The sequence below is a fragment of the Drosophila ananassae genome, chromosome 3R, assembly GCF_017639315.1.
Source record: "Drosophila ananassae strain 14024-0371.13 chromosome 3R, ASM1763931v2, whole genome shotgun sequence".
NCBI lineage: Eukaryota > Metazoa > Arthropoda > Insecta > Diptera > Drosophilidae > Drosophila > Drosophila ananassae.
Window position 1 is genome coordinate 16,867,167 of NC_057930.1, and position 27,765 is coordinate 16,894,931.

The 27,765-nt window shown below is 43.6% G+C and overlaps 3 protein-coding genes across 5 annotated transcripts; 1 reads left to right on the forward strand and 2 right to left on the reverse strand.

The window, feature by feature from the left end:
* Positions 1-1,835: 1,835 nt before the first annotated feature.
* Positions 1,836-4,529, reverse strand: LOC6498412 (multiple epidermal growth factor-like domains protein 11). Its single transcript, XM_001962714.4, has 2 exons — positions 4,230-4,529; positions 1,836-3,729 (listed from the first exon to the last, which is right to left on the reverse strand). Exons 1-2 carry the CDS (start codon positions 4,449-4,451, stop codon positions 1,927-1,929), a joined length of 2,025 nt encoding a protein of 674 aa, XP_001962750.2. The 5' UTR covers positions 4,452-4,529; the 3' UTR covers positions 1,836-1,926.
* An 836-nt stretch (positions 4,530-5,365) lies between these two features.
* On the forward strand, positions 5,366-9,403 carry LOC6497103 (multiple epidermal growth factor-like domains protein 11). Its single transcript, XM_001962713.4, has 5 exons — positions 5,366-5,560; positions 5,623-5,725; positions 7,086-7,141; positions 7,207-8,128; positions 8,192-9,403. The coding sequence occupies exons 1-5, from the start codon at positions 5,490-5,492 to the stop codon at positions 9,170-9,172; spliced, it is 2,133 nt and encodes a 710-aa protein (XP_001962749.1). The 5' UTR covers positions 5,366-5,489; the 3' UTR covers positions 9,173-9,403.
* LOC6498411 (leucine-rich repeat-containing G-protein coupled receptor 6) lies at positions 9,229-27,002 on the reverse strand. 3 transcript variants are annotated; one of them, XM_032455242.2, is made up of 15 exons: positions 26,911-27,002; positions 18,886-19,797; positions 17,857-17,928; positions 17,118-17,261; positions 16,632-16,775; positions 15,980-16,051; positions 15,851-15,922; positions 14,341-14,409; positions 13,109-13,246; positions 12,882-13,022; positions 12,741-12,806; positions 12,532-12,675; positions 12,108-12,475; positions 10,211-11,986; positions 9,229-10,100 (listed from the first exon to the last, which is right to left on the reverse strand). In XM_032455242.2, exons 2-15 carry the CDS (start codon positions 19,440-19,442, stop codon positions 9,793-9,795), a joined length of 4,071 nt encoding a protein of 1,356 aa, XP_032311133.1. In that variant the 5' UTR covers positions 19,443-19,797; positions 26,911-27,002; the 3' UTR covers positions 9,229-9,792. The 3 variants fall into 3 exon arrangements, with proteins under 3 accessions (XP_032311133.1, XP_044571972.1, XP_032311134.1); XM_044716037.1 differs by having other exon boundaries at positions 26,710-27,000; XM_032455243.2 differs by lacking the exons at positions 16,632-16,775; positions 26,911-27,002 and having other exon boundaries at positions 18,886-22,807.
* Positions 27,003-27,765: the final 763 nt, after the last annotated feature.

Consider the following 27,765-nt stretch of genomic DNA (forward strand, 5'->3'; position numbering starts at 1 on the left):
TGATGTGTTTTCCACAATGTCGTGCGCTGTTGTGGAATTCTCTTTAGGAGTATTTTTAAGAAAATCTGGAGGTAGATTGATATGAGGAAAATTTAATGTAATAAATATTTTCGACGAGTCTTTCATATTCAATATAAGCGCGGATGAGGGAGATGTTACATTTGATGATGGTGCTGCGACTTGGTCTTCGGAATCTGTTTCAGATTGACCATTATTCGCAACAAGTACAGGGCTTGATTCCAAACTTGTGGGGTTTTCCTTAATTGTGGGCTTGGGAGATTTGGAATATGGTGATCTGTTTTCAATAGGATTCTCAGTAGATTCTTGACTTGTAGAGACGTCTTCAGTTTCGCTTGTATCAAAGCTTGTATCAGTTACTGAACTTGTACTTGATTCTGATGTTATGGGGTCTTCTTCAGTTGTGGTATATGGTGATGTGATTTCAATAGCATTCTCTGTAGATGGGGAAGATATTCCATAGCCTGCATCAGTAACTGCACTTGTACTGGATTCTTTACTAGTAGAGATCTCTTCAGTTTCGCTTGTATCAAAGCTTGTATCAGTTACTGAACTTGTACTTGATTCTGATGTTATGGGGTCTTCTTCAGTTGTGGAATATGGTGATGTGCTTTCAACAGCATTCTCTGTAGATGTGGAAAATATTTTATAGCCTGTATCAGTTACTGCACTAGTACTTGATTCTGGACTTGTAGAGACGTCTTCAGTTTCAGTAGTAGATGTTGAATCTTCAGCTTCCATATATATACCAAAGCCTGTATCAGATACTGAACTTGTACTTGGTTCTGATGTTATGGGGTCTTCCTCAGTTGTGGTATATGGTGTGGTTTCAACAGCATTCTCGGTAGATGTGGATGATATTTCATATCCTTCACCAGTAATTGCACTTGAAGAATTTTGTGAAGCTTTTGTCGGTAATCCATAATTGTTGTTTGCTTTTAAAATGCCTTGGCAAATTTTTCCACAACTTGGTTTTATTTCGTTATCAGCTGCCTTGATTAAATCCAAACTAATAGACAGACATGCAATTAATGCGAAAATTTTTAACTTAGTCATGATTGAACTCTTCCTATTAAGATCTCCGCAGACCTTCTCAGTCGAGAGCTAGTACAAAACTAAACTAGCTTACATATTTTAATTGCTTTACACATATGGGTTTTTGCAATATTTTGTTCTTTTTTTATCATCGGTGGTAGCTGATTTCGTAGCACTATTTTGTGAAACAAAATTCTTAAGATTTTCAGTATTATTGATAAGCATCCGTCTGACTGTTCCTAAGCAGATTTCTATATTGTATGAACGCGTTAATACTCTCTAGGAGTTAACAAGCTCTTTTAGTTTTGCAGGCAGACTTATTAATATTAACATAAACTATCCTCTTCAAAACTAACATTCTAAACTAGCATCATTGTTGTTTCAGGATGTGGTCATAAAGTTGTTTCAAACTTTTCAAAAATGTTTTAAAGTAATTTTTTCTAACGATATATGTATTCATTTATTTATTTATTAGTAATGAGAACAAATTCGTATTTTGTAAACATTATTTATTGACAAGAAATTTCAAAAAAGCGTCGAGGAGTAGACTAGAGAAGTATTGGGTATCATGTAGTCGAAGAACTTAACTGAAACTTTAAATACTTTGAAATATTTTGCAATCGCATTTACGCCTAATAAAAGTGATTTCCATATATGTGCATATTAATCAACATTTTGGTCTGCTCGTGTGTCAAATTCCTAAATGTTGAATGGACTTATGTTGAAAATTTCTTACCCCTAAAGTGTGCGGCTTGGGTGCCAAAAAAAACTTTACACTTCCGTTTGCTTTAAGTTGTTCGAATTTAATTTTTAAAGAACGAAAATAACAATTTAATACAATTTTGGTTAAGTATAATTCAGAAATTTCAGTTTCTAAAGATCGTTTTCATATATTCCCGCCTGCATTGGGTCCATAGGCCTCTGAAGATTGCGTCGATAGAAAATGTAGATAGCAATCGCCCCAGCCACAAGAACTATGATGCCGGAACACCAAGCTATTAACATTACCCAGGTAGATGCCTTCTGGGTTGGTTTCATTGCAATTGTGGCTTCGGCTTCCTGTGGGCGCAACTTGGGCACCTTGCAAACATACCGAGTTTCCTCCGAGCTGTAGTCCTCGTCCCCGCTGTTGTTGCATGTTAAGTCGCCACTGTGTGGGTCACAGCGACAGAGGCTTAGATCCCGGCATGGCTTGTCCATTTCATCGCGACAAATCCTGGCGCACTTGGCAGTGCTCAAGACGCCGTCTTCATCAAATTCCGTCCAACAGGAACAGTTGGTAGTGCAATTCGTATCTTGAAGGTGAAGAAAGTCAGCAGATGTGATGGAAGTGGAGCTGGGATTAATTTGTATGGTTGTGGTCTCTGTTGGCCTCTGGCAACCTTCATCGGTCATTTCATAGCCTACCCAGCACTGACACTTCTCCGGGGCCAAGCAGTCACCGAACTCGCACTTACTATAACAATTCGGGGTACAACGGGTCTCCGAGCCTGCAATTTTAGTGTAACCCTCTAGGCATGTGCACTGGCCCGGAGCAGAGCAGCTTCCATTGACGCACTCAGTTTCACACACCGGAATGCATACCGAAGTTATGGAATGGTTGCTTGGCTCTGGCTGGAAGCCCACGTGGCAAAGGCACACATCCGGCGCCACACAGTCCCCGTTTAAGCAGCCCTTCTCGCAAATGGGCTCGCATATATGCTGGGAATCATTCCCAAACCGATAACCTTGATCGCAAGTGCAGGTCTCCGGCTGGGTGCAACGACCGTGGACGCAACTCAAGCTGCATTGGGGCTCACACTCTTGATCTGGTCCCATCAGGTGACCGATTTTACATATGCACACTTCCGGCGAGAAGCAGAAGCCATTTGGACAGCCTTTGCTACACTTGGGCACACAGTGGCTGCCATTTCCAGTTTTTTCATAGCCCGGATAGCACTCACACAAATCCGGAGATACACAGCGGGCGTAGTCGGAGCACTCGGGACTGCAGCGCGGCTCGCAGCGATCGCCCTTCATAAGGTAACCAGGATCGCAAGTGCAAACATTTGGGAGCATGCATTTCCCGTTGGCCGGACAGCCCTTGGGGCAAATTGGCTGGCATTCGTTGCCCACCAAAGAGTATCCCTCGTCGCATTGGCACACCTCCGGACTAACGCACCTACTGTGATTTCCACAGCCCTCACGGCATACGGGCGAGCAGGGTCCTCCGGCCGGATCAGACTGATAACCATCATCGCAGACGCACACGTCCGGGTCTTGGCAGCGCGAATTGGTTCCGCAGGAAGGCTCGCACACAGGTGCGCAGGTGGTTGTGCTGCCTTCCAGTTTTGTGTATCCTATATTACATTCACATTTGCCAGGCTCAGAGCAGAAACTATGATCTCCACATGCTTCCGGACACACTGGCACACAGTCGGTTTCGGACTTTCCCATCTCGTAGCCATCTTGGCAGCTACAACGATTCGGCTGGTTGCACACCTGATTCTTGCCACATCCGCCTGGGCAGACGGGCTGGCAGTCTGGTCCACCGTAGCCCTCCTTGCAGCTGCATTTCCCAGGAGCCTCACAGAAACTGTTCCCAGAGCATCCTCTTGTGCAGATTGGCTTACAGGCTTCGACAGATCCCTCGTAGCCAGAACAACAAAATTGCCTGTTTTCCATTTTGTAGCGAATCTAAAAAAGGGGGAAAAATATTTAATCGCTTCCGCTTAAAAATATGAGTAATTTCCATATAATAACTTAATAGTTTAATAATAATTGCTTAATGGTTTTTTTTATCTTTGAAGCTTTGATTTTGGAAGGGGCTATTTAATTTTTTTATTGTCTAAAGAAATTTTTCTTGGCGATAAATAAATTCCAGTAAAAATTAACACTTAATACTTTTAAGCAATTGAAGCTTTGTTTAATCATCAAATGTTACTTATAAAAAAATTTTTTCATTCACATACATTTTGGTAACGGGCTTTGGGGAGATTTTTTTTTGTGTTTGTGATTCACTATTATCAAAAAATGACTAATGGCTTGGAATAAATTGTGTTCTTAAAACTTTTTTAATGGATAAATTTCTTCAGTAAGGGCAAAATCATTTTTTTAAGTCAAAAACCACTTCACTGTCACTCTCACTTTCCATTTTGTTATGCTTTTTAAAAGAAGCTTGATCATTGTTGAATTACCTCATCTTGCCAGCTATATTCGCGACGATATTTTGTTTGCCATCCTCGCCACAAGCTATGCTCTTGGTAAGGAACCATTTTAGACTTGTAAACCGGATATAAATAGGTCACCATTTCAGGACGAATGCAAACATGAGATCCATAGGATTCAACGCCAGATAGATGATAAAGTTCTAACAAGGCTACGAACACCCAAATTTGGGCAAACAGTGCCATTTTCATTATGATGTTGAGTGTTTCTACCCTTCTTCGCAGTTTTCTGATCAATTCTCTCCAACGATCCAAATTAAACTGAGCTTTCAAACTGGAAACTGATATATAACCTCCTCAAGTACTTTGTATGAACTCATTTATTGTCATAAGATAAGTGGCGAAATTGAAAGCTCTTATTTATCTCTTTAGACTTTATATCCTGGTATGCTGTATAGAAACAGCTTTAAAAAAAATCACTTTAAATATTCTCTTTAAGGTCGCTATAAAATGTTGATGAGTTTTGTAAAAAACTTTGCACAATAAAAGAGAAAAGCACTCATTTGACCTTGATCTCCTCAAGTAATATTTCTTTGTGTTCCAGTTTTAATTGATAATTCTTAGTTCTAACTGGGGAAGGGCTTATCGAGTTGTATATATAGAAGATATTGTGCAAGTATTAATAAAAACAATGGATACAACAATTTCCTAATAAAAATTACTAAACAGATTAATTTAGCGAGTAAGGTAAGCAGTTAATTAAAGTTTTTGGGCAAAGAATGGCTCTCGGGTTCCATTGAATGATACATGGAAAGGTAAATCGCTATATAAGACCTCATTTAAATAAAACATTTACTTTTTCTATTATTTTTTTCCGCAATAAATTAATTAATCACTTTAGCTCGAAGAATAATTTGTACGATAAGCCACATCGCACATGTCATATTAAAACATACAGTCTATGTATGTAATAAACACTTGGTAATTTCAATGTTAAGGATCTCAGTTTGGGTGGACTGCACTTCGACTCGTATCTGAATCTGAGAGGCTATTGTTCTCCGAGACTTTGAGTTCATTAAACACATATAGCACATGGGTATCTGTGCCATATAAATAGCGATATAGGAGGAAAAATACAGCACTCAAATGATAAGCCCTGAAGTCTGATTTACAGTCTCTCGAATTACGATTGAAAGTCAATGGTGTGATCATTAGCAAAAAGTATCTTTCAGTGAGCAGTTGCATTAAAAACACTTCCGACGACCCACAGCCGAACAAATATAACGAAGCATGTTAATTTGTGTTGTCCTTTTAGTGGCCGGTTTTGGACTGCAGGTTCAGGCTTGTGTTAATCGCGTGCCGTGAGTTGAAATGACTTCTTTCAGTCAAGTTTCCACTAAATAACAAACTACTCGACTTTCAGGGTAGTGAAAATGCGCGGCACTCTGGTTACAATGCGTAAGCCCCAAAATCATGCAAACTGTACTGGAAACTGTGGATCCTTGGTGAGCAGAACTAGAACGGAGGTAAATGAGCCATTTCGAATCTGCATCAAAATCTGTAATTTTCTGGGGGATACCCTTTCATAATCGTGTCAAATGCATGGAGGTACAATTTGGCGCCCAGTGATGGCTATATCTTGGTCAATTTCCATCCGATACTTGCGCGGAATTCCTTAATCGATTTGTAGATAGATTCTCCATGATTCTGCATCAAAATCTAACAACGAAATATTTTTTTCATTTTTTGTTAGATTTCGTGAATCCCCTTCAAAACTTGTGGCAAGTGTCTGAAAGGACAATATGGCCCCCAGCGATGGCTATATCTTGGTCAATTTCCATCCGATTCATGCGCGGAATACCTTCATCGATTTGTAGATAGATTCTCCATGATTCTGCATCAAAATCCTAGAACGAAATATTTTTTGGATTTTTTGTTAATTTTCGTGGGGGATCCCCTTCAAAAGTTGTGGCAAGTGCCTGAAAGGACAACAATTGCGCGGAATACCTTAATCGATTTGTAGATAGATTCTCCATGATTCTGCATCAAAATCCTAGAACGAAATATTTTTTGGATTTTTTGTTAAATTTCGTGGAGGATCCCCTTCAAAAGTTGTGGCAAGTGCCTGAAAGGACAATATGGCCCCCAGCGATAGCTATATCTTGGCCAATTTCCATCCGATTCTTGCGCGGAATACCTTAATCGATTTTTAGATAGATTCTCCATGATTCTGCATCAAAATCTTTGAACGAAATATTTTTTGGATTTTTTGTTAATTTTCGTGGGGGATCCCCTTCAAAACTTGTGGCAAGTGCCTGAAAGGACAACAATTGCGCGGAATACCTTAATCGATTTGTAGATAGATTCTCCATGATTCTGCATCAAAATCTTTGAACGAAATATTTTTTGGATTTTTTGTTAAATTTCGTGGAGGATCCCCTTCAAAAGTTGTGGCAAGTGCCTGAAAGGACAATATGGCCCCCAGCGATAGTTATATCTTGGCCAATTTCCATCCGATTCTTGCGCGGAATACCTTAATCGATTTGTAGATAGATTTTCCATGATTCTGCATCAAAATCCTAGATCGAAATATTTTTTGGATTTTTTGTTAAATTTCGTGGAGGATCCCCTTCAAAAGTTGTGGCAACTGCCTGAAAGTACAATACGGCTCCCAACGATGGCTATATCTTGGCCAATTTCCATCCGATTCTTGCGCGGAATACCTTAATCGATTTGTAGATAGATTCTCCATGGTTCTGCATCAAAATAATTGAATTTCCATCCGATTGAAATTGTCTGATCCCCCTCAATAATATACATATATATTAGAAAGAGTTTTGATGCATACATTTCTCTAACATCTTAAATTATTTTTCTTTCCTCAAGACATACATGTCCTACGATGAAGTGTGCTGTGAAGGCTACGTTCGTGATGAGGATGAGTAAGTATCTGAACGACTGGGAATAAGTCCCATATTTATGTTTCAAAACTGTTTTCCTGATGCAGTGAGTGCGTTCCTCAGTGCAAGAGTTGTGGAACAAATGGGAAATGCCTTTCGCCGGATGTGTGTCTGTGCGGGAAGGGCTACTCGAATCGAAAGGATCGCGGTGTCTGTGAACCGGAATGCAGCGAGTCCTGCGAAAACGGTACTTGTGTGGCTCCGGATGAGTGCCAGTGCAATGAGGGTCACCGGTTTGTAAATGGATCTCTATCGGTGTGTGAGCCCGCTTGCCTCGGTGACTGCACCCATGGACGTTGCTTGGAGAGCGGAGAGTGCCAGTGCCAGGTGGGCTACCAGTGGGATGTTCAACTCAAGAAATGCGTGCCCGTTTGCCAAAACCCGTGCTGGCATGGCGATTGTGTGGCGCCCAACGAATGCCGTTGCCACATGGGTTATGAGCCTCTCTTCCTTCAACCCTGGAAGTGCGATCCCGTCTGCACGAATGGCTGTGCCAACGGTGCTTGTGTTTCCCCCGAGGTCTGCTACTGTAAGCCTGGCTTTGTTCACATCGACCCGAACAATGTTACCTCGAGCTGCCAGCCGCAGTGCAAACCGGCCTGCGTTAACGGTACCTGCATCTCACCTGGACGTTGCATTTGTAACGAGGGGCACGTTTTCGCCGATGCATCGGAGACCGTATGTCAGCCAAGCTGTGCCAAAAACTGCGAAAACGGCATCTGCAAGGGCCCCGGGCAGTGTGAGTGCTTGGCTGGTTACCAGAAAACGTCCCCACACCGATGTACCCCAGTCTGCTCTACGACTTGCGGACGCAATGCCCACTGCTCCGCTCCGGACGTCTGCGCATGCGAGCCGGGCTACAATTTTGTTAACGGCAGCACCACTGAGTGCGAGCCCTTCTGTCCGCGGAACTGCAAAAATGGAGTGTGCAGCAGTCCTGGCATCTGCAGCTGCTGGGAAGGGTACCAGGTGAGACAATACCAAAAAACACTACTAACTGGCACAATTCTATTCTATTTATTCTATTCTCAGGCTTTGCTAAGTTTTTACTGCATTCCCATCTGCACGAAATCCTGCCTTCACGGAATGTGTGTGGCGCCAAACGAGTGCCGTTGCTTCACCGGCTACCGACCGAGTGCTACGATGGGGTCGAGGATCTGCGAACCGATCTGCAGTCAAGACTGTGGACATGGCCGCTGCATTGCCCCGGAAATATGCCAGTGTGACCCGGGTTACGCCAAGCGATGGCCCATGGGCACCTGCGATCCCCACTGCCCGCAGAAGTGCGTGAACAGCCATTGCGAGGGCGCTGGGAAATGTCGCTGCTACGAAGGCTTTCAACTTCGGCCAAACTCTAGTTCCATCTGCGATCCCGTATGTTCGCCGGCCTGCCAGAATGCCACCTGCGTCGAGCCCGACACGTGCGCCTGTCTGCCCGGGTACGAGGACACCAAGGTAAAGTACCAATGCGTGCCCACTTGTCGGCCCAGATGCGAGAACGGGCGCTGTACAGCCCCAGGTCGATGTGACTGCGATCCAGGTCATGCGGTGACCAATGCCAGTGAGCCGCACTCCTGTCGCCCTCAGTGCCGGGAGCAGTGCATCAACGCCGAGTGCCTGGCGCCGGAGAAGTGTGTCTGTCTGCCTGGCTACCGAATGTTAAGTGGAAGTAGCAATGAGTGCGAACCAATATGCTCCAAGCCATGTGGATCGGGAAGGGTGTGCACCGGTCCCGAGATTTGTGAGGGAGAGAATGACGACCTGGATTCGGGAGTAGAATCCAGTTTAACCGAGTCCGGCACACATCTAGCCTTCCACTGGTCCATGTTTGTGCTGGCCATCCTGCTCTGCCTGTCGCTGGTGATGGCTCCTCTGCTGGTGATCAGGGAAATGCAGAGACGCAGACGCGGGGGCGACAAGCAGCGGACACATCTGATCGAGAATCCCTCCTACGGAGTGATGATCGCCAACGAGGACGCCACCAGCGAACAGGGCATCGGATTGGGGGACTAGTGGAGGGTATATTCGGTCTAACATCAAATAACTGCATTCCATTGACTCGGAAATAGTTTAATTTAAGTGTTTATGGCTTGGTTTCATTTTCAATGTCTACGGCGATGAGTGCTTGGCATCATCGAACACAATACACACGTACATAAATATATGTATCTATATAGAGTTACGCTAAATATTTACGATTAGTGTTAAGAATGTAATCTAATGTAATAAATTATGTTATACATACATTAATACTCTCGTCAATGCCGGCCGCTGGTTAACATGAAGCCGATTTTAAAATAAATCAAATTTTTAGATTGTAAAATAAACAGCCCATTAAAAGAAGTTAGGTCTTAACAAGAGCATGGGGGACTTGACTAATTGGGGTTTTAAAATGAGTTTCATCCATTTCGTACGGTTGGAACTTAACAAATTGACTACTTAATACTATAAATCTAATATCTTCTTTGTGGGTCTTGTGTATTTCGTGTCATTACATCCATTGACCCTCCTCGCCCCGCCCCACCCCGAATACAATCTATGAACACAGTCAGCTTTCGTCCTGTTCAATGTGCATCCTACAGAAAGGTCTCCCGGTTGGCTCTGCTCATCCTCAGCCAGCCGAAGTCCCACCATCATGGCGGGGCGTCATTGGGATCGGGCGGGGGTTTGGCTGGTTGCAGCACAGCCGGCGGTGGGGCGGAGGAGGGGGCGATGAGGAAGCCACTAGAGGCTCCTGGCAGCGGCATGCCCAGAAATCCAGCCACTCCAGCATTTGCGGAATCGCCGTCCTCCATAATGACCGAACTGTCGGCTGCCGAGGGGATGGTTGGCAGAAAACGTACTCCTAGGCGGGGCGGCGAAGAGTCCTCCTCCTCTTGAACAGCTTCCTGTCTAACCAGACGTGGTTTCACGGCCTCCAGTTGCGCTTTTCCGTTGTGAGCTGTCGTTATATGGTAGGGAATAATGATAAAGTAAGAACTGTTTAGTAAATGCAAGGAAGTAACTTCATCACAGGATGTTTGGAGAATCTATTTAAGAATAGTTACCTACCTATAATCGAGGGCAAGGGTGTGCTGCTCCCTGCACTGGAACGCGACAGCCGAAAAGTAGAGGTGCTGGCAGTAGTGGCCGAGGCAGATGAGTCGTTTCGCGAGCTGGACAGGTTCGAGTCCTGCGATGTCTTGCGAGTGATCAGCCAGGCGGAGTGGCGTCTGCGACCGTGCATGTGGCCGTGAGGCTCCATCATCTTAAGAGGCATACTGCAGTTACCCGGCGGTCCGGGTGCGGAGGAGGGTGGTCCGTGCCGCCAGCTGGAGGATCGCGAGCTGCAGAAGTTCTCGCTGGAGATGGAGCTGGCTCGGTTCTGACGCTGCTGGCGGAGCTCGGCGAACTGGTACTGGTACGGATTGGCAGCTGCTGCCGTGTAGGCTCTTTGGCGCCGCTGCTGTGGCTGGCGGCGCTGCTTGCGTCGTCGACGTTTTTCGCCGCAGCAGAAGGCTCTGAGTCGCTGCCACAGACTGGGCGTTTGCTCCATCTTGTGCCAGTTGGGCATTTCGCTGGGCAGCATCCTTAGGCATCGGCAACCTGGCGGATGAGCCACTGCCGCGGCAGTGGGCAGCAGCGGTGGGGGCAGCTCGCCCCGTTTGGTGCGGGCGCCACCTCGACCACCACCTTGACCGCCTCCGACGACCCGCGATTCCTCAAAGTGCTTGCACAGGGTCACGCAGTCCTTCTTAAACTGCTTGGTCATGATGGCGTAGAGGAACGGATTGCAGCAGCTGTTCAGAGGCAGCACAAACACCGTGAAAATCTTGGCCTGCTCCAGAGAGATCAGCTGCAGGCCGAAGATGGCAGTGATGGAGAAGAATGCGATTGGGGACCAGCAGAGGAAATCGGTGAACACCAGCAGGGCCATCCGCTTGGCTATCCGCGAGTCGTTCGTGTTCCAAGCCTGGCTGCCCCGGATGGCCCAGTACATCTTCAGGTAGCACCCCATCAGGGTCAGGAAAGCGCATCCATTGATGATCATCAGCGAGATGACGTAAGTCAAGCTGGCCGGGCCCGTGGTAGTCTCGAAGGGTAGGCACACGGCGAACTTCCGGTAGTCCGACACGCCCATCAAGGGCATCAGGGCCATGACCAGGGCAAATATCCAGCCCACCCCCATGATGTAGCCGGCCTGCCTCAGAGACAGTCTCTTGTTGAGGTGGATGGCATGTGTGATGGCGTAGTTACGCTCCAGCGTTATCACCGCCAATGTGTAGACGGAGAGCTCTGAACTCAGCACGGCAAGGAATCCCGACAGTTGGCACAGCAGCGACATCTGCCACGGTATGGCAAACATTCGGAACTCGCCCAGAGTGGCAGCATCCACAATGGCCAGGATGCCCAAGTAGATTCCCATGAAGAAGTCGGCCGCTGCCAGGTTGCAGACCAAAAACCTTGGCACATCCATCTTCGAGCGAGAGCAGATCAAAACGAAGACCACCGTTCCGTTTCCCAATAGAGCCAGGAGGAAGACCACCCAAACCCCACAGCGCAGAGTCCACCAGTCAAAGAGATCAGCGCAGGGTAAGAAAGGTCCCGGCATGGGGAGACACTGCACCGCACCGGGCTGAAAGTCCTCTGTGGAAATTCCCGAGAAGAGCCCGGTGCCGAAGCCGTAGCCAGTGCCGGGCCCACTCATCTCGTGCTCCTCGAAATACTCCTCCATGTAGCTGGTGGCGATCTGGCCTCCAGTCTGCGATTGCAATTGCTCCTCGTTGAAGTTGACGGCCATCTCCCAGGGATCGTGAATGGTGGCGCCCAGCTGTTTGCTCAGGTTATCTTTTGAAAGAATAAACAGTATGAACTTTAGTTCGCTTCATCAACATTTAACTTAGAAATTGGACTTATTTATAAAAAACCTTAAATCCTAAAGTTTGCAGTCATATTTTTTTTAACTCACGCATTTGGGGCCATATATTCATCATGCTATTGTTCCACAAAGTCATATCGAACTCTGCGTCCGAAGGAAATAGGACAGCTTCCTGGACCTGAGAGGGTTTTCTCTGCGAGGACATCGCCACCAAGGGTAGAAAGGCGCAGCAGTGATAGGCATATGACAAGATCAGCGTTTGAATACGGGGAAAGGTGTCGGGCGGAGGGAAGTCCCTTAGCTTCGGGTTGTTGAAGGTCTTCAAGTGGAGCAACGCCCGCAGACCCGATTCTGGCAGCTCGGGAAAGACGTTATTACCCAGATTCAGGTCCTCCAGTGCAGTAAATCCCGAAAAAGCTTCTTTGTGTATGTACGAAATCTCATTGCCCTCCAGATCCCTGAAGTCAGTTGTTTATGTTATTCGATTGTGTATTTGTTGTAAGGAGCGACTTACAATAGTTGCAGCTTGGGGATTCCGTAAAAGGCATCCTGAGGCAAGGACTTGATTCGGTTATAAGAGAGCAATAGATCATGTAGTTGTTTCAGGCCGTTGAAGGGTTTTCCTTGGACCGTTTCTATTTGATTGCTTGATAGATCTCTAGGTTGGCAAAGAAGTGGTCATGTTATTGGAAGTGAATGCTGTTACTAAGTTCTTTTACTTACAACAGCCTTAAGTCTCTGCAGCTACTTAAATTTGGGATGCGTTTCAGGGAATTGGTTTTTAGTTCTCTGCCACGACAAGCAAAAAATTATATTTTTAATTTCTTAAATCAAGGATATGAATTGCGTTTGAAATTAACTCACAAGCTCTTCAGTCTTGGCGTTTGACGGCACAGGTTAGATGGCACATCCTGAATCCCGGCACGGTCCAGCTTGAGAATCTCCAGGGCATGACAGGCTTCCAGTTCGGGAAACGATCGCAAAGTGCGTACGTCAGATAAAATCCTGAAAAATAAGACGAGTGCCGCGTTGTGCATCACAATGAAAATCTGTATGCAGCCAGATACGAATTGGCTTTGACAGACACTCACAGCTTCCGCAATTTTGTCATTCCTCGAAAGGCTCCTGTGGAAATGGTCGAAAGGGGGTTGGCCCTCATGTCCAGCATTTGCATGCTCCTGGGCAGATCTGTGTCGTTTATCCAGCGCATTCGGTTGCTGGTCATGGACCTGGTGGGGTGTGAGTAGAAACGATGACAGGAAGTTTAATATAAACGTTTATACAATGCCAAGAAAAGTATCTTTTGGATACACACTGCTGGCAAGTGGCACTCGGATGCAGCTGCATTTAAAAGTCAAGTTTTGCAAACACGCCAACAATGCCAAAAATAAACCGTGACAAGTGCATACTTTTCGGCGCTCGAGTACTATCAAAGTCGTTTTGCTTTTCTTGGCCAACGATTGCGGGGAAGTGGAACTGGGAATTTTGAGGAGAGTTCTGTCAAAACGGAAACACCCAGAAGTCCCAAAAATTCAATCAGCAACCACAAAAGCTTTAAATTTCGAGGCAAACAAATGAACTTTCATTTCGATAGCAACTTTTCCACAAACAAAATCCCTTTGTTTATCTCGTCTAATTTGTTGCATTGTCTTGGCTTGGATCCCATTCTTTTCCAAGTGGAGTCAACAAAATGAAGATGCTTACTTAGGGGTTTTAATCCTTTCAAATTGAGTTTTTTTTCTTGCATTTCCACAAGTATATACCGCACCCACATGGCGGAGAAATAAAAGGATTTTTTTCACCACACTCGTACAAATTTATTTGCCAGCTTAATTCCCCAATCATGGATGCAATGGCTCTGGTGCTGCAGCACAGCGTGGCTTTTATCGCAACATTTAACATGCTCATAATTATCCTGTTTACCAGAAATTGAATTTCCTTGGGGAGCTCTTGGAATCGCAAACGATGTCACCATTGGAATGACAGTTGCAACGGACTAAGATGTTGCCGCGACGTTGCAGTTGCTCGAGTTTTTCGAGGAAGCAAGTGTGTGACAAAAACAAAATGCAACTTGCGGTTCTCGATGCTATGGTATGCTGGGAGGAATCAGAGGAAAACTAAGCTGGCTGGCCATAAATTCGACATGTAATGATGCGTTATGATTTTTGGTTTCCGCTTGTTTGCCGCCCGACAAAGTAGGAAATGTTGTGGCAAGTCAACAACGTCAATTGCTCTCTGCCCCAACCCAGTCCATGCCATTCCTCTAACAATTTTGGTAATCCCGGCCAGTGCACCTGTGTTTTCGTATATCCGATGTACTTACAGCTCCTGCAAATGCGACAGTTTGTTGAGTCCTTCGGGCAGGCTGCTTATTAAATTATCATCCAGTTCCCTGCAATGGAAGAGCAACAAACGCACCCTTAAAGAACACTCCTTGATTTCGATTATAGAAATTGAGTTGCAAATTTGCTTTTGCAGTTTTTTTATTTTTGTGAGAATCACAGCCATTTGCATGACTCTGTTTGGGGGGTCAGTTTTTCTACGTGACAGCACGTAGTTCGATGCGGTGGGTTTTCCATTTCCGCTCGGGTGAAACGGGGCTAGAAGTATGCAAATTTATGCATGAACATAAAGTTTCCTACTACTTTTTATCAAAGGGCATTGATTTCAATTATTTATCGTAATATTTCGTAATGACCAACTTGACGAATCTAATGAACGTGAATCCTATTATGCCACATCGTATTTATAAAAGTATTTACAATCTAGCTTGCAGAAACCAGGTGCTCCTATTAACATACTTAGTCTGCCGAGCTAATGCTTTATTACTTTTGCTTGGGTGGATGGATGCGGCTTCAATAAATCTTGAAACAAATGCCAGAACGCACACAGAAATCTCCCCCATTCTTCTCAGCCCCTTAGACTTTCAGGTTGCATGGCGAAAGTTTTTCACTTTCACTTGATGCATCCCAGAGAATGCATCCCCTTAGCCTCTTTCGAAACGAGAATGGGACTCTGCCAGCCACAACATAAATTTACATATTTTTCCACCGCCCTGTCGAGTGATGCGGGGAGGCGTGGCTCTGGGCGTGTGTGCTGAATGGGGCGGTGCGTGCGGAGCGGCCGCAAGGAGCGCTGTGCAGCCCAAAAGCCAAAAATTTGCGGTAAACAGCAACGCAAAACGTCACCGCTGGCGTCGACAATTTAAGCTGTCGGATCCGCAACGAACTGGAGCTAAACTTAACTCAGCTGAACTCAACGCATGGGGGCTGCATGGGAGGAAAAAAAAGAATATAAAAGAAAAGTTCTCTCGCCTGTTCCGGAAAATTGAAATTTATTCGAGCCGTGGCCGCAAAACGGATAAACACCATTTCCACTTGCCACTTCTGGTTGAAGTTGCATCGCTTTCTTCATACCCTGAGCATTTTTAATGGAGAGGGAGCTGAGATGTCACTTTACCTTAACCAAAAATTGGTCGTCTCTTAATAAATCTATCTCATTTTGAAAAACTAAAATTAATTTTGTCGACACTTTCTTCCAGAAAGCCTTTTTTGGAAAGCGATATGAAAACTAAGAAGTCAGTTGTTCTTAAAAATTATATTTTTATGAAATTGTTGAAACCACTTTCTTAGAAATAAATTCTATAACTTTGAATTTAAAAACCCATAAAAATTTTAATTTAAAATTAATAAGGAAACTTAGCGAGTACAAAAAAATTTCATTCGACATCAGTTACTCTTCATATCAGTGGGGTTTCCCCACACTCTATTTGGGTTTTGCTAAATAAACTGCTCAAAGTATTTAAAGTTTCGGCTATGGTTTCTATTACTCACAAAACTTTCAAAGCGGTTAAATTTTTAAAAGCACCCGCGGATATTTTCATGATTTGGTTTCGCTTCAGCAAACTGGAAAAGATAGAGATTTAATGCATGAAATTGAAGTGGAACTCATGTATTACTTACAGAACGATCAAGTTTGGCATTCGTGGAAAGTCCTCGTCGTTTATTATTGTCAACAAATTGCTGCCCAAATTGCTGTCGATGGAAGCAGAAGGAAAAAATTATGAGCAATGCCATGATTTTATGATCCCTTAACTTTCATTTATAATTCAATGCTTTTTTGTGGTTCGACTAAGTTTATAGATTAAAAATGGTAATGTACGAATGCGAAGGAAGTTAGGGGGTCAATGTTCTAGAAAAACATGCACATAAAATTATTATTATTGGCTGTGGTTAGTTTATGTGGGAATTAATACTGAGCGAGTTAAATAAATGTTGAGATTTGGAAGTATTTGATTCATGCAAGCATGCACTATAAATTACTATAAATTTTAAAAGTTAGACTCATTCGTTTTGGAAATTTGTTTGTGGTCGGCAGCATAATTGTTCATGGTGAGTCCACTTTTCATAAACAGTAATCGCAAACAATTTACCTAATTGCATTGTTAAGCTAAAAAGTTTGCCAAAACTCATTCCGGAATTAATTTGCCAACAAAGAGTTCAAAATTTGGGCAATTAAAAGCGTTTGCCAATTGCGTTTGAGTACAAAATTTCGATAAACATGCAAAGTTAAATAATCAGAATGGAAAAGGATTGGGGCAAATCAAAGGCTCACAGTGCTTCGAGGGTTCTGAGTCCGGCCAGCGCGTTTGTGGGAATGCGATAGAACAGGTTGCCCTCGAGGCGCAGGGTGCGTAGTTTCTGCAAGTGGCCAAGACAATCCCCGTCCAGGTTGACCAGGGCATTGCCGTTCAGCTGGCTGCAGGTGCAGCGAGGCGGGCCGCAGGTGGGTGGGTGGTGGTGTCAGCCATTGCAAAGGTGTCCAAATAAAAAGGAGAAACGAAAAAGCAGCACAGAGAAGTGTGTAAGAAATGCGAAAAATACGGGAGAATAGCGTGTAATTGCTCATATTTATGGGTGTGTGGGTCCGAGCCAGGGGCCCGTAACGTAAAACAAACAAAACTTCCGTCCGGCCGTGAAGTCCTTGCTCTGCTTCGATATCCTCAGCTAATTGCAATGCTCAAAAGCAAACATCAACGTCCATTGACACACTCACTGACAGACATATTTTATTTTTAAACACTTGCTGTTGTATACTTACAGGCTGGTCAGCTGGGCGAGTCCTTGGAACGATTGCGGCGGCAGGGACTTGAGGCCACAGTTCTGCAAGCTCAAGCGTTTCAATTTGCCCAGACCATAGAATGCATTGGGATCCATATTAATGATGCTATTGTCGGACAAAGTTCTGCAAATAAACCTTCCCTCGGTCAACAATATAATACATATAACCGGCATAAAGTCAAACTAAAGTCGAGTGTCGTCGCCTAAAGTGCAGGAAATTGCAAGGATAGCACTGCCAGGAGTAATTAATCGTGCCAACTCGCTGAAATATACAGCGTAATCAAGTAATTTATATTACCCTGGCCAGGGTCGGGACCAGGACTAGGACTAGTAGTAGGATTTGGGGATGGTTGAATGGGGGATCTGCGGTTTGGTCAGGGTTGGGTCTCCCACTCGGTCTCAGGGTGTGTTGACCGCTGTGATTTTTTGCGAATGGGTTTGCTGTGAAATTGAATAATGAGTTTCTGCCACGCCCGCAAACGGCAACTTTGGCTTTTAAAATGACGAAAGTTTTTTATGTTGTCATATTTTGTATTCTTTTTTTCCAGACCACGACAGTTTAAAATGGGGAAGTTTTGTGGTTTCGGAAATACTCGTACTCCAACAGAGCTTTTGTTTAAAAAGTGTGGGATAATCTGCACTATGAATAAGATTGCTATATTAATCATTATTTTAAAACAAAACAAAAACTAAGAGTCATAAATTTCTCCTGTACTTACAGCTCCTCCAGATTCGGGACCATAAAAAATGAGTTCGCCTCCAATTTGGTTAAGTTGTTGTTTCCCAAATCTCTGTTTGGAAGGAAAACAATAAACAAATTAATAACCCGCACTTAACCACTCGATACGCCAACAATTCATTCGTCAATAAGGCAACAAGGACGTATTGCCATTGTCATGAATATAAGTGGAAGCTTAAATGATTCCCGAAAAATATGAGCCGGGTGGGGAGGATTGATATAAATCTCTGTGGGCCATCAATCAATCGGAAGAACGGCATGAAAACATATTGGGCTAACCCGAAGACCCCTCGCAGCGGAAAATGGCATAAAAATGAAGATGAACTGCCGGTGGGGCAACTTAGATTTGATTGCCAAAACGGAAACTTTGAATAAAGTCGGGAAATTCGTATTGAAAGTGAGTGCCAGATCCAAGCGCTGCAAGTGATTTTAATGGCTTATGATTGGTGCCACGGAGCGATGCGTTAATTAATAAATAATTTATTTATTTATGGACCGTTCGAGTTGGCCATTAATCAGTGGAAACTTTGGCCAGGCCAAAAGCGGTGCCCAACTCCTTTGAGAGAGCCCGTCGGCGGCAAGAAAACGTGACTCACATACGTGAGCAATGACAGCGTTGACGCTGATGACGAGGCGATTGGCCTGCGATTGCGAAACGCTGCACAACGTGGCGTATGTGTAATTAGATTAAACCGCATGCCAAAATCGTCCACAACCGAATCGAACCAAAGACTGCGAAATTGACTTGTAATTATGCGATTTGAGGAATGCTAGCTGCGGAAAATGGTTCAATATTTCGGACTATAAGTCGGCATAATCGCTTAATAAGGGAAGCTCTCGAATTGTTCTCCAATGTAATTAAGCAGGTAGCTCAGGCTACCAAAGACTATTGGCTTTATAACTCAGCATTGGGATAGCTTTAAGATAGTTTTAAAGATACTTTATAAATTATTATATTATGATTAACTTAGTATATTCGTTTTATAAGCCATAAAATATATATACTCACAGGACAATCACCTCGCCGGGCAGGTTGACGGGCACTGCCAGGATACCGATCCCTCGGCAGCTGAGTCGCAGGCTCTCCAGGCTGCCGCTGCAGTGGCAGTGCTTTTGCTGCCACCGCTCGCAGATGGTGTGCAGGGTGCGCTGCGGCTGCTGTGGCGAAGGATGCTTACCGCTGGTGGAGTTGCCGGAGGCGGTGGCGGTGGCGGATAGCTGGCTCCCGTGGTACTCTTGCAGAGACTTCTCGTACAGGATCTGGGCCTCCCGTTCGGGATCAGCCGAGGGCAGCATCACATTCTCCCTGATGCCGGTGGGCAAGCTGGCTGCGGTGGGCGTGGCCAAGGACTTGTTTACTGCAACTTGGCTGAAATTGTGTTGCAGCGAGTCCTGGAAGTCAGGCTGCTGCATGGCTTTTGTTCGATTTTCTTTGGTTTTCTCGCCTGCCACCTGAGCTGGCAACGTCGGCACCAGCAGCAGCAGCAGCAGCATCAGTAGAGGGCTGAGCAGCCAGAACCTGATGCTCTGCCGACGCCGCCGGCAACTTGCTGCCATCGTCGGCATCTCAGTCTCAGTCGCCGTCGCTGCTGTCGTCGCAGTTGTTGATTGATGCTGTCAAGCATTTGTCATTTGATGACAGTTTTGTGTGCGATTCGTTTCTCGCTCATGATTCCCGGCTGCCGTTGCTTTCAGCTCGCAGTTGCCGCTGTTCTTGTAACTCGCCACAAATCGACTCACTTCTCTGCAACTGCCGCTTATTTACTTTATTCACCCCGGCGTTCACTTTCCGATTCAGTTGCACTTTATTGTTAGCTCGGTTTTTTGCAGTAAATGGAATTCACTTTGATGGTCTGCGTTTTTACGCTTCACGTAACACAAATGCAGCGATTTCTTTGGTTATCACGGTGATTGATGCTGTCTGAGGGGATGCGATAATGAGGTGTCAGTTACGCTTCCTAAATTATTATTTATTGCCACTTGACGGTGGCACTACGCAATCAGCTAGAGGGGTTTCCACTCACATTAGAGGGGGCAAGCAAATTGATTTTGCATCACCTGAACCTTGATCGTGGTAATAGAATCAACGTGGAGACCAATAGACTCCCATTGTTCATCATAATAACTAACAGTCTATTCGGATTAAATTTAGTGTAACACTTAAAACAAAGCTCATGAAAATGGTTGACATTAATGGGGCAACATCATAAACTTTTTGTCACATTACCCTCATTTATGACGAGGGTTCAGCGCACAAAGGAAACTTTTTCAATCCCCCAACAGGCAGCGCACCAGCCAGGACAAAATTAGCCAACTGGCCATCAAACACTTTACACCAACAAAGGCCCTCAATCAGCCGGGCTAAAAACGAACTCCCAAACTATCCAGAGCCGAGCCTTGTTCCTGTCAGAGACAAAAGGCCAGAAGCTGATGAATGACAAATTTGGCACACAATGTTCTGTGCAAAATTGGTGGGAAAGGCCCATTTTTCAACACTATCCCCGAGTCATAATTAATGAGTCTGTTGACAGTTTTAGATTTGCAATGGGCTACAAAGTGTCGACGAATCGTTTTTTGTTATATGTACTATATATGTACATACGTTGGCATGGAAAAGCGACTAAATGAATCTTAAGTTCACAGTCTGCGCGCCCGAAATGTCACGATGATGGCCCGATGCAGGATGAGGAAGGACAAAAATATGTCCAAAAATAAAAGAGATTTCCCAGCACGAGCCTCCACCGCTGCCTCCACCGCAACATCGCAGAATCGCTCACACTTCTGCCGATGATTTATGGCATGTTTATGTTCCACTGACCTCGCCAATAGCAACTGAAGGCGGCAACAACTGAGCGGATAGTTGGGCACCTCGGAAACGTGGCCCGTGGATAATGGAATAAAAAAAACCGTCCAAAGCTATGAAGAAAGTCGACTATAATATACCTCTTGATATATCAATAAACTGCACCTAAAAGTTCCCCCAAAAACCTACCTAAGTATCTGAATGGTGTGTCCTACCTAGAAATACCCCTTCCTGATTAAGATTCCCTCTTTATATGCAAAAGGGACATCTTATAGAGGGGATTATTTGAATTGTAATCCTCTAATCGAATCTGGGAATCAGCTTGCGACCCCACTCGTTTCCATTCATGAATAATAATCTACGGGGTTCTCTCGGATTTGGCTAATTGTAAACAAGCATCAATTGTTATTTATTTGCTGTGCTTATCGATTATAAACAGAATATTTAGTAGCTCTAATGTGAATATGAAAGAGTATGTCCAGGCTAGCGACATGGCGATGAAAATGGCTTTGTAAACGAGGAGAAGCCTAATAAAAATAATTTTAAAGCGCTATATAAGACTTTTTTGTTCTTCCAAGTATTTCTTGTTTTTACTCCGCATAGCAACAAATCCTCCCGACAAACTTTCACCCATCCCTTCTACAAACCTAAAGCCATCTGCAAACGAATAGGAAAACTCAAATATTTACGCCCTGAGTGGGGTGCGAAGAAAAGGAGAAAGGTAAAACACGACCTAGCGAAACACGATTTGCGAAAACAAAATCAGACTAAAGGCAGCCAAATGCAAACACACGTTTTCCAGATTGAAACTATTTGAGGGAGAATTTATAGATTGTTGGAAAGGCTTTTCAGCCACTTCAAGCTGAGTGGATGTTGCCCAGAATCGAGCCCGTTTTAATATGAGCCTGGCCTGGCCAGCAGCTGGCGAAAGTTTCTGTTTACTTTAATATGCATAAATGTATAAGGGTGGCTAAGAGGTTATGAACTCAACTCCCATAAAAATATGCAATAAAACGTTTCTGAAAAATAAAACCCCTTTAAGCAATAAAATGGTACTTGATTACATTCCCAAGGCAAGGATAATGGAGAATGGCAGCCAGGATTCAATGGAAAAGCAATACATCATCAGGAATATTAGCCCTAATTTGTACCGGGACAAGCCTTAATTAACTAATTATAGCGTATTTAGCTGCCAAACTGATTAGTTGACATTGAGTGCGTATTGTGACAGATCAATCTCGGCGTTTATCACATAATCGTTAAAGCGGTTTATCGCAATTTTCGCCGAGCCATGCAAATTTTCACAGTTGAACGATTGCCAAGTCAATCGTTTCGGTATTTTACGGATTTAATTGTCACACGATTTTGTTGTGACTGTGACTTTAATTGATATATGGTCAGCTGGCATATAGTCGCACGTGAGTGTGTTGATTTCTGTTTTGGGTTTCCACGCACTTCAATGCCAATCCGTGGACAGCCCACATAACTCCACAGAAGGCTTCAAAAATTCATGAAAATCTCATAAATTTTTGCATTCGCAGCGATTAATTACAAGAACCCAGATACTGACACGCCCCAAAAAAACATTCTGTTGGCCAGCCGGTGTTTCTGTGGGGAGTGCGGAGTGGGTCTCAAAGCGCAAAATATGAAAAATATGAAACCCAATATGGCAAAAGTTTAATTTTCGTGTTGAAAATTGATTTTGACATGGAGTGAATTTATATTTCCCCAAAAAAGCACTTCACCGGCTAACTCTCGACCTGAGATGCAAACTTGTGTGGCTTGATTAAATCAATTTTTGGCTCACTTGATATGTAAAAGAAATCCACAGAAAGCCAAAACCAAAAACTTGAACGTCAGTTCAGTGCGAGAGCGTGTGCTTTTGTTTTGTTGTTTGTTGTTTCGATTTTGTGTATGTTTTGCCAAGTGCAGCTCACCAAACACAAAACTGGATTTTCAACACAAAATGCAACTTCAATTTGCCGCCGTTGCCGTTGTTGTTGCATTTATGCTGCCTTATGCTGACCTTGATTCATTGTGGGATATTTTCGATTTTTTGTTGTTTTTTCACTTTTTTCGCTCGACTTTATTAATGACAGCTGTTGCATAATTTATTTAATTTTTGGCGCGCTCAAAACTTTTTTAGACTAAAATAATTAAATGCGATTTCTGTTTAAGGAAAAAATCAATTTTCTACCGAGTATCCAGAAGCCGAAGATGATAATTCAATTATTTGAAAAATGTTTCTAAATCTGCTCTTCAGTTGAGTCTATTTTTGAAGTTTATTCCTTAATATTTTGTATTTTCGATCATTCATCAATCTGCCTTTAATCCAAATATTATTATAAACATTATGGTTTGCCCATAAACCCAAGAGATCCGATCCATACGAGTCTTTATTTAGACCTGCCAAGCAATTATCAGTCTCAGTTCTTTCCAATCGAAGTTAAGGCCAGAAGAGAGTTCACACCTCCGGTCCGATTGTTTCTTGGCCTTATCCCAGGGAACGGGCCACTTTTGATCGCTTTGATCTACACCTCTGCTTTGTGGCTTATTGTTAAAATGCTCACATGTACTTTGCCGTGTTATTGTTGCCGTCGAATCGATTTCGTGTTGCCTCAAGATGGCCCGAGGGGGTGATGGGAACATCTCGCTGCCAGCTCTCATTATTGCCGATTATTCAACTGTTTATTTTATGGCTTTCTCATTACACTCTGCTCAGCTGTGTGCGGCACAAATTGGCAGCGTCATCGCCGTCATAATCGACCTATTAGCCAAAAGGAGAGAAGGCTTCTTATTTACATTTCACGCTACTCAATTTTATTGGCAGTTTGGGTCAATTGTCTGGCGACTGCGATGTGTCCGAAATCGCTTTCTGATTCTTTGTCGGAGATTCACAAATGTAATTAATGCCTGCTCCCGGTCCCTTGACCCCTGATTCTTGCCAAAAACTTCTCGGAAATTTGCTTGCTCCAAAGCCGGTCAGATGAAAGTGCAACATTGTTTATTATTGCCGTGCATATGAGTACTCTTTTTTGTTCTTGGCTGGCAATCAATAGAATGTCGAGCACAAAGGCGGCTGCCAACTGGCAACTGACCTGAAAATGTGTGCGAAACTCGATTAAGTAAATTGTAACAGTGGGGGAGACCGAATCGTAGCAGCGATGGCGGCTTACTTCGTTTTGGCTATCTGTTCTAGGACGTGACACAGCTGCAACAATTGATTACGCATACGACCCGTTGAACCCGGCTAACTCTGACCGCTGCACCAGACACAATACACAATACCAGTCGAGGGCCAAGTCCGAAAGTTCTTTTCAGCTCGTTTGTGTTGTTTTGTTTTGTTGCAGACATTTTTATAGCTCCCAAATTGGTAACGCTCGAGTGGGTGGCCGACGATGTCAAAAGCAGGCTGCTCGGAAGGCAGGACCTTCCCAGACACCCAAACTTCCTTTATCTGGGTAATTGCCGACTGGGTTCTGTGGTTTGTCTATTGCCGTTTTGAGGCACTGTGTGATTCTGACACTTATAGCACACGGGCTCCAGCCGAGGCGCCACAGACCGTACAGCTTTAATGGAGGAAAAGTTTCCCCTAATTAATTGATGGAACAACTTAATCAAACACTTTGAAGCGAATAAAGAAACTGAAACCTCATCTCAAGTCAATGGAGGGTAAATTTTCATTCCCTCACCTTTTGAGGAAGGTCGCGTCGGAGTTTGCAGCCAAGCTCGAAGCCAAGTAGAAAATTTTCCATTTGTGGCAAATCCGCAAATTGCATTAAGGCAAAAGTTTTCCTTTCAGCTTGAACGATTTTGTCAGCATCTTCTGCTCTCCACATAGACGGAATACTCCCATTTTCCGTGGCACCCCGTCCCATTTGCCTAATTACAGCAATGTGGCAACATCATTAAACAACTTGCACAGTTCTTTTGATTAACGCCATAAAAAATGTGCACTTTTTTTAAATATAAGGAATAAAACTCATCATACAAGTATCTATATGCTGTGACACATATTTCGGGAATAATGTCAATTGCGTCTGCAATTATTTTCCACTGAGAAGCAATTTCCGCCGATGACGACCAAAAAAGAGAGCCCACGCCCACGCCCAAGATATCGTATCAAAAGCGATGTCGCCATTCAATAAATATAACAATTTAAATGAAAATGTTTATTTTTACGCTACCAATTTGTGATTGCAGTCGTCTGACTTGTTTTCTGGCAAAATACTCTATTGAGAGACGGTAGTTCTAAGTTTAAAGAAGCTGAAGCTGAGGTAGGTGATTAAAAAACTTTATTCAAATTTCTAACTAAATAAAAAAGAATTAAAACTATTGCACTTTTCAATTATTATTTTTTGTAGTTTTATCCCAAAAAGAGAATTGGGTAGTCGCACTTCGTAAAGCATTCTTCCCACTTCAGTCTGTCTGTGCAGTGCTTTTGTTTCTTCTCATTTTTTGTCGCTATTCATAATGAAAATTAGTTTGTTCATGCGTAATTTTTATAAACTGTCGTCATCAATAGAAGCCCCCCGGCTTCTGCCTGCTCCACAATCACCCCTCATTACTCTGCGTAAGCGGCTCGTTAACTTGCCCCGGCTCGCCTTGGAAATGCACTTAGGCTTCGGTTTTTGGTATTTGTTTTGTATACATTTTTCAATTAGCTGCAATTTAGCGGGTCGCCGAGGCAGCTGCCTGAGAAAGAACATTTGCCGAAATTGATGACGCCTCGGAGCAACCTTTTTGCTTTGCGAAACTCCAAGCTCGTAAATTAAAAAGAAAAAGGTTGCGCTCATCCTCGGGGCCGCTGATGGATTACAAATTAAGTTAAAACTGATGCGGGCTGCATCATCGAAGAGTCTCACTGGCTCTGATTAAATATGCAAGCCAAGTGGGAATCGGAATCGCGGGGAATTTTCGGTTTTGGTTTAGGTTTCGGTTTCTGTTTCGGTTTTTGGTATCTCACCATTATCCAGAGCCTAAATGGAAATCCAAACACGCGTCAACACTTTGTTGACTGTGTGGTCAGAGTGGTCAGTGGGTGGTGGTGCTGACTAGGGCGATGATTTCGGTCCTCTTTTTTTTTTGGCATTTTTTCTTTGTGTTCAATATTAATGAAATGCATGAGATGGCGGCTGTCTGCTGGTATCTTCAGCGCTAAAGTGTTGTGAACATTTCTGGCTACCAGATTGGCATACATAATTAACAATTGCACTCGGGGCGCGCTCTCTAGGTTGATGTCAACACATTTGATGGCTTACGAAGGACTTGTTCTGACTCCGGGTGCATTGACTTTTTTCGGGTTTTTTTTGGCTAAACGAAATCTGACTTCAGATAGCCGTAATGAATGGGAAACATTCACATGCATTATGCGCGCCTTGGGAAATTTTCGCAGAAGACATTCAACCGCGATTAAATGTAGCTTAGGGATAGAATAAATCTCAGCTTTTAAATCGGGGTGTTGGGGATTTGAGTTTATTGTTTTCACGAGAAAAAAATTAAGTCTGAAAGATAAATTGAAACATTTCTGAATCTAACAATCTCTCAATTAAGAAACCTACTTCAAATCACTATCTCAACATATTCAATATCTCAAATTCAATGTACTTCTTAACTGAATTATCATATGCGTTGACTCATTTTAATCGTATCACCACAACGCGTGTCATATACACATGCTCCAGATCCAATGAAAATTGAATATATACTCGAATACAATTTTATATTGGCTATCACGATCACAAATGCTAGGCATTTAAAGCGTCACGAGCCATGTTAAATAAATCGACGTCATAGATCAGTGTGCGAATTTTTATTATATTTTTGTGGCTTGGCTCGTTTTGTGTTTTTATTGAAAATTGAAAATCGAAAGTGTGTTATAAACACTCACACTCGCGTAGCTCACACACTCTCGGGTGACAAATGCACTCACAAACACAGCCGCTCGGGGAGATGAAAATCAAAACAGCAACAAAAGTTGTTGATGCCGCCAAAAAGTAAACGACCTTTAACGCCAATAAAAACACACACCAAAACAACACACGACTTCAACAACTGCATCTGAGTGCGGAGGAAAGCGGCAACAATATTGTCGACTCCTTGCCACAATTTGGTGCCGTTGCTGTTGATGTTGCTGTTACTGTTGCCGTTGGATCCGTTAAAATCGCGGTCAGAGCACAAGATATAATTTATGCGTAGCGAGTTCACGCGCCTACAAAACTTTGGTGGCACCTCGAATCGGAGTCAAGTTGTCGGTTCACCGGTGGCACTTGTTTCTGCCCCAACTGTTCGGCGAACTGCACACGTCGGACGCACAAAGCGTACTGAATCGCAAAACGCTTTTCGGAGGAGCCTCTGGCCAACACAAGCAGCGGAAAAGGCGGCAGCAGCCGCTGAACGCGTCAGCAGCAGCAGCAACTCGTACAGCAGGTTGTCAGCAACACTCAGAGTGTTGCTAGCAACATGCAATAATGTTGCCAAAGGATACGATATCTGTTGTGTCTTAAAATAGGTATTAAAAATCATTAATGATATGTACAAAATCATTCAATAAAAATACAAAAATAAATATCAAATACAGGTGTCCTTGGACATTAAAATAGTTTAGTTTATCTAATTTTTTCATAAATGGTGCGATATTACGTTTATAAATTTCATTTCATGATCTGTTTTTTCAATTTTGTCTTTTAAATAAAACATATACGCCTAATATTATAATATTGGTATACAATATTAGTATATATTAAAGTATATCTGTAACATAGATGATCTTAGCCATTTGCCATACTATATATAAACTTAAACGACCAGAACATGTTGCAGAGATTGCGCAGTTGATGTCCATTATATTGCCTATCGGGATATCCATTTCGAAGCATGTTCTGCTCGTAAATGTTCCCGAGTCCTTCGGCTGGGCGCAATGCTTAATGCAAGATTTACGCCAGCATTCATTGAGTGGCCATAAACACCTGTTGCTACCACGGCTCCTGTTGGAAAGTCCTGTCGCCCCCCGAACAGTCCTTTGCACTGACATTTGCTACATCTGCTGGCTACAAAGAAAAGTTTTTTATGGCCCAGTGCAAAAAA

Bases quoted from the DNA above. Each gene is read 5' to 3' on its own strand.
- LOC6498412 (XM_001962714.4), bottom strand. From the start codon at position 4,451: ATGAAAATGGCACTGTTTGCCCAAATTTGGGTGTTCGTAGCCTTGTTA. The intron at 3,730-4,229 runs GTAATTCAACAA...CCCCTTTTTTAG, and splicing joins AATATAGCTGGCAAGATGAG to ATTCGCTACAAAATGGAAAA.
- LOC6497103 (XM_001962713.4), top strand. From the start codon at position 5,490: ATGTTAATTTGTGTTGTCCTTTTAGTGGCCGGTTTTGGACTGCAGGTT. The intron at 5,561-5,622 runs GTGAGTTGAAAT...CTCGACTTTCAG, and splicing joins GCTTGTGTTAATCGCGTGCC to GGTAGTGAAAATGCGCGGCA. The intron at 8,129-8,191 runs GTGAGACAATAC...TTCTATTCTCAG, and splicing joins GCTGCTGGGAAGGGTACCAG to GCTTTGCTAAGTTTTTACTG.
- LOC6498411 (XM_032455242.2), bottom strand. From the start codon at position 19,442: ATGCCGACGATGGCAGCAAGTTGCCGGCGGCGTCGGCAGAGCATCAGG. The intron at 15,923-15,979 runs GTAAGTAATACA...TATCTTTTCCAG, and splicing joins ATGCCAAACTTGATCGTTCT to TTTGCTGAAGCGAAACCAAA. The intron at 13,247-14,340 runs GTAAGTACATCG...ACACCCCACCAG, and splicing joins CTGTCGCATTTGCAGGAGCT to GTCCATGACCAGCAACCGAA.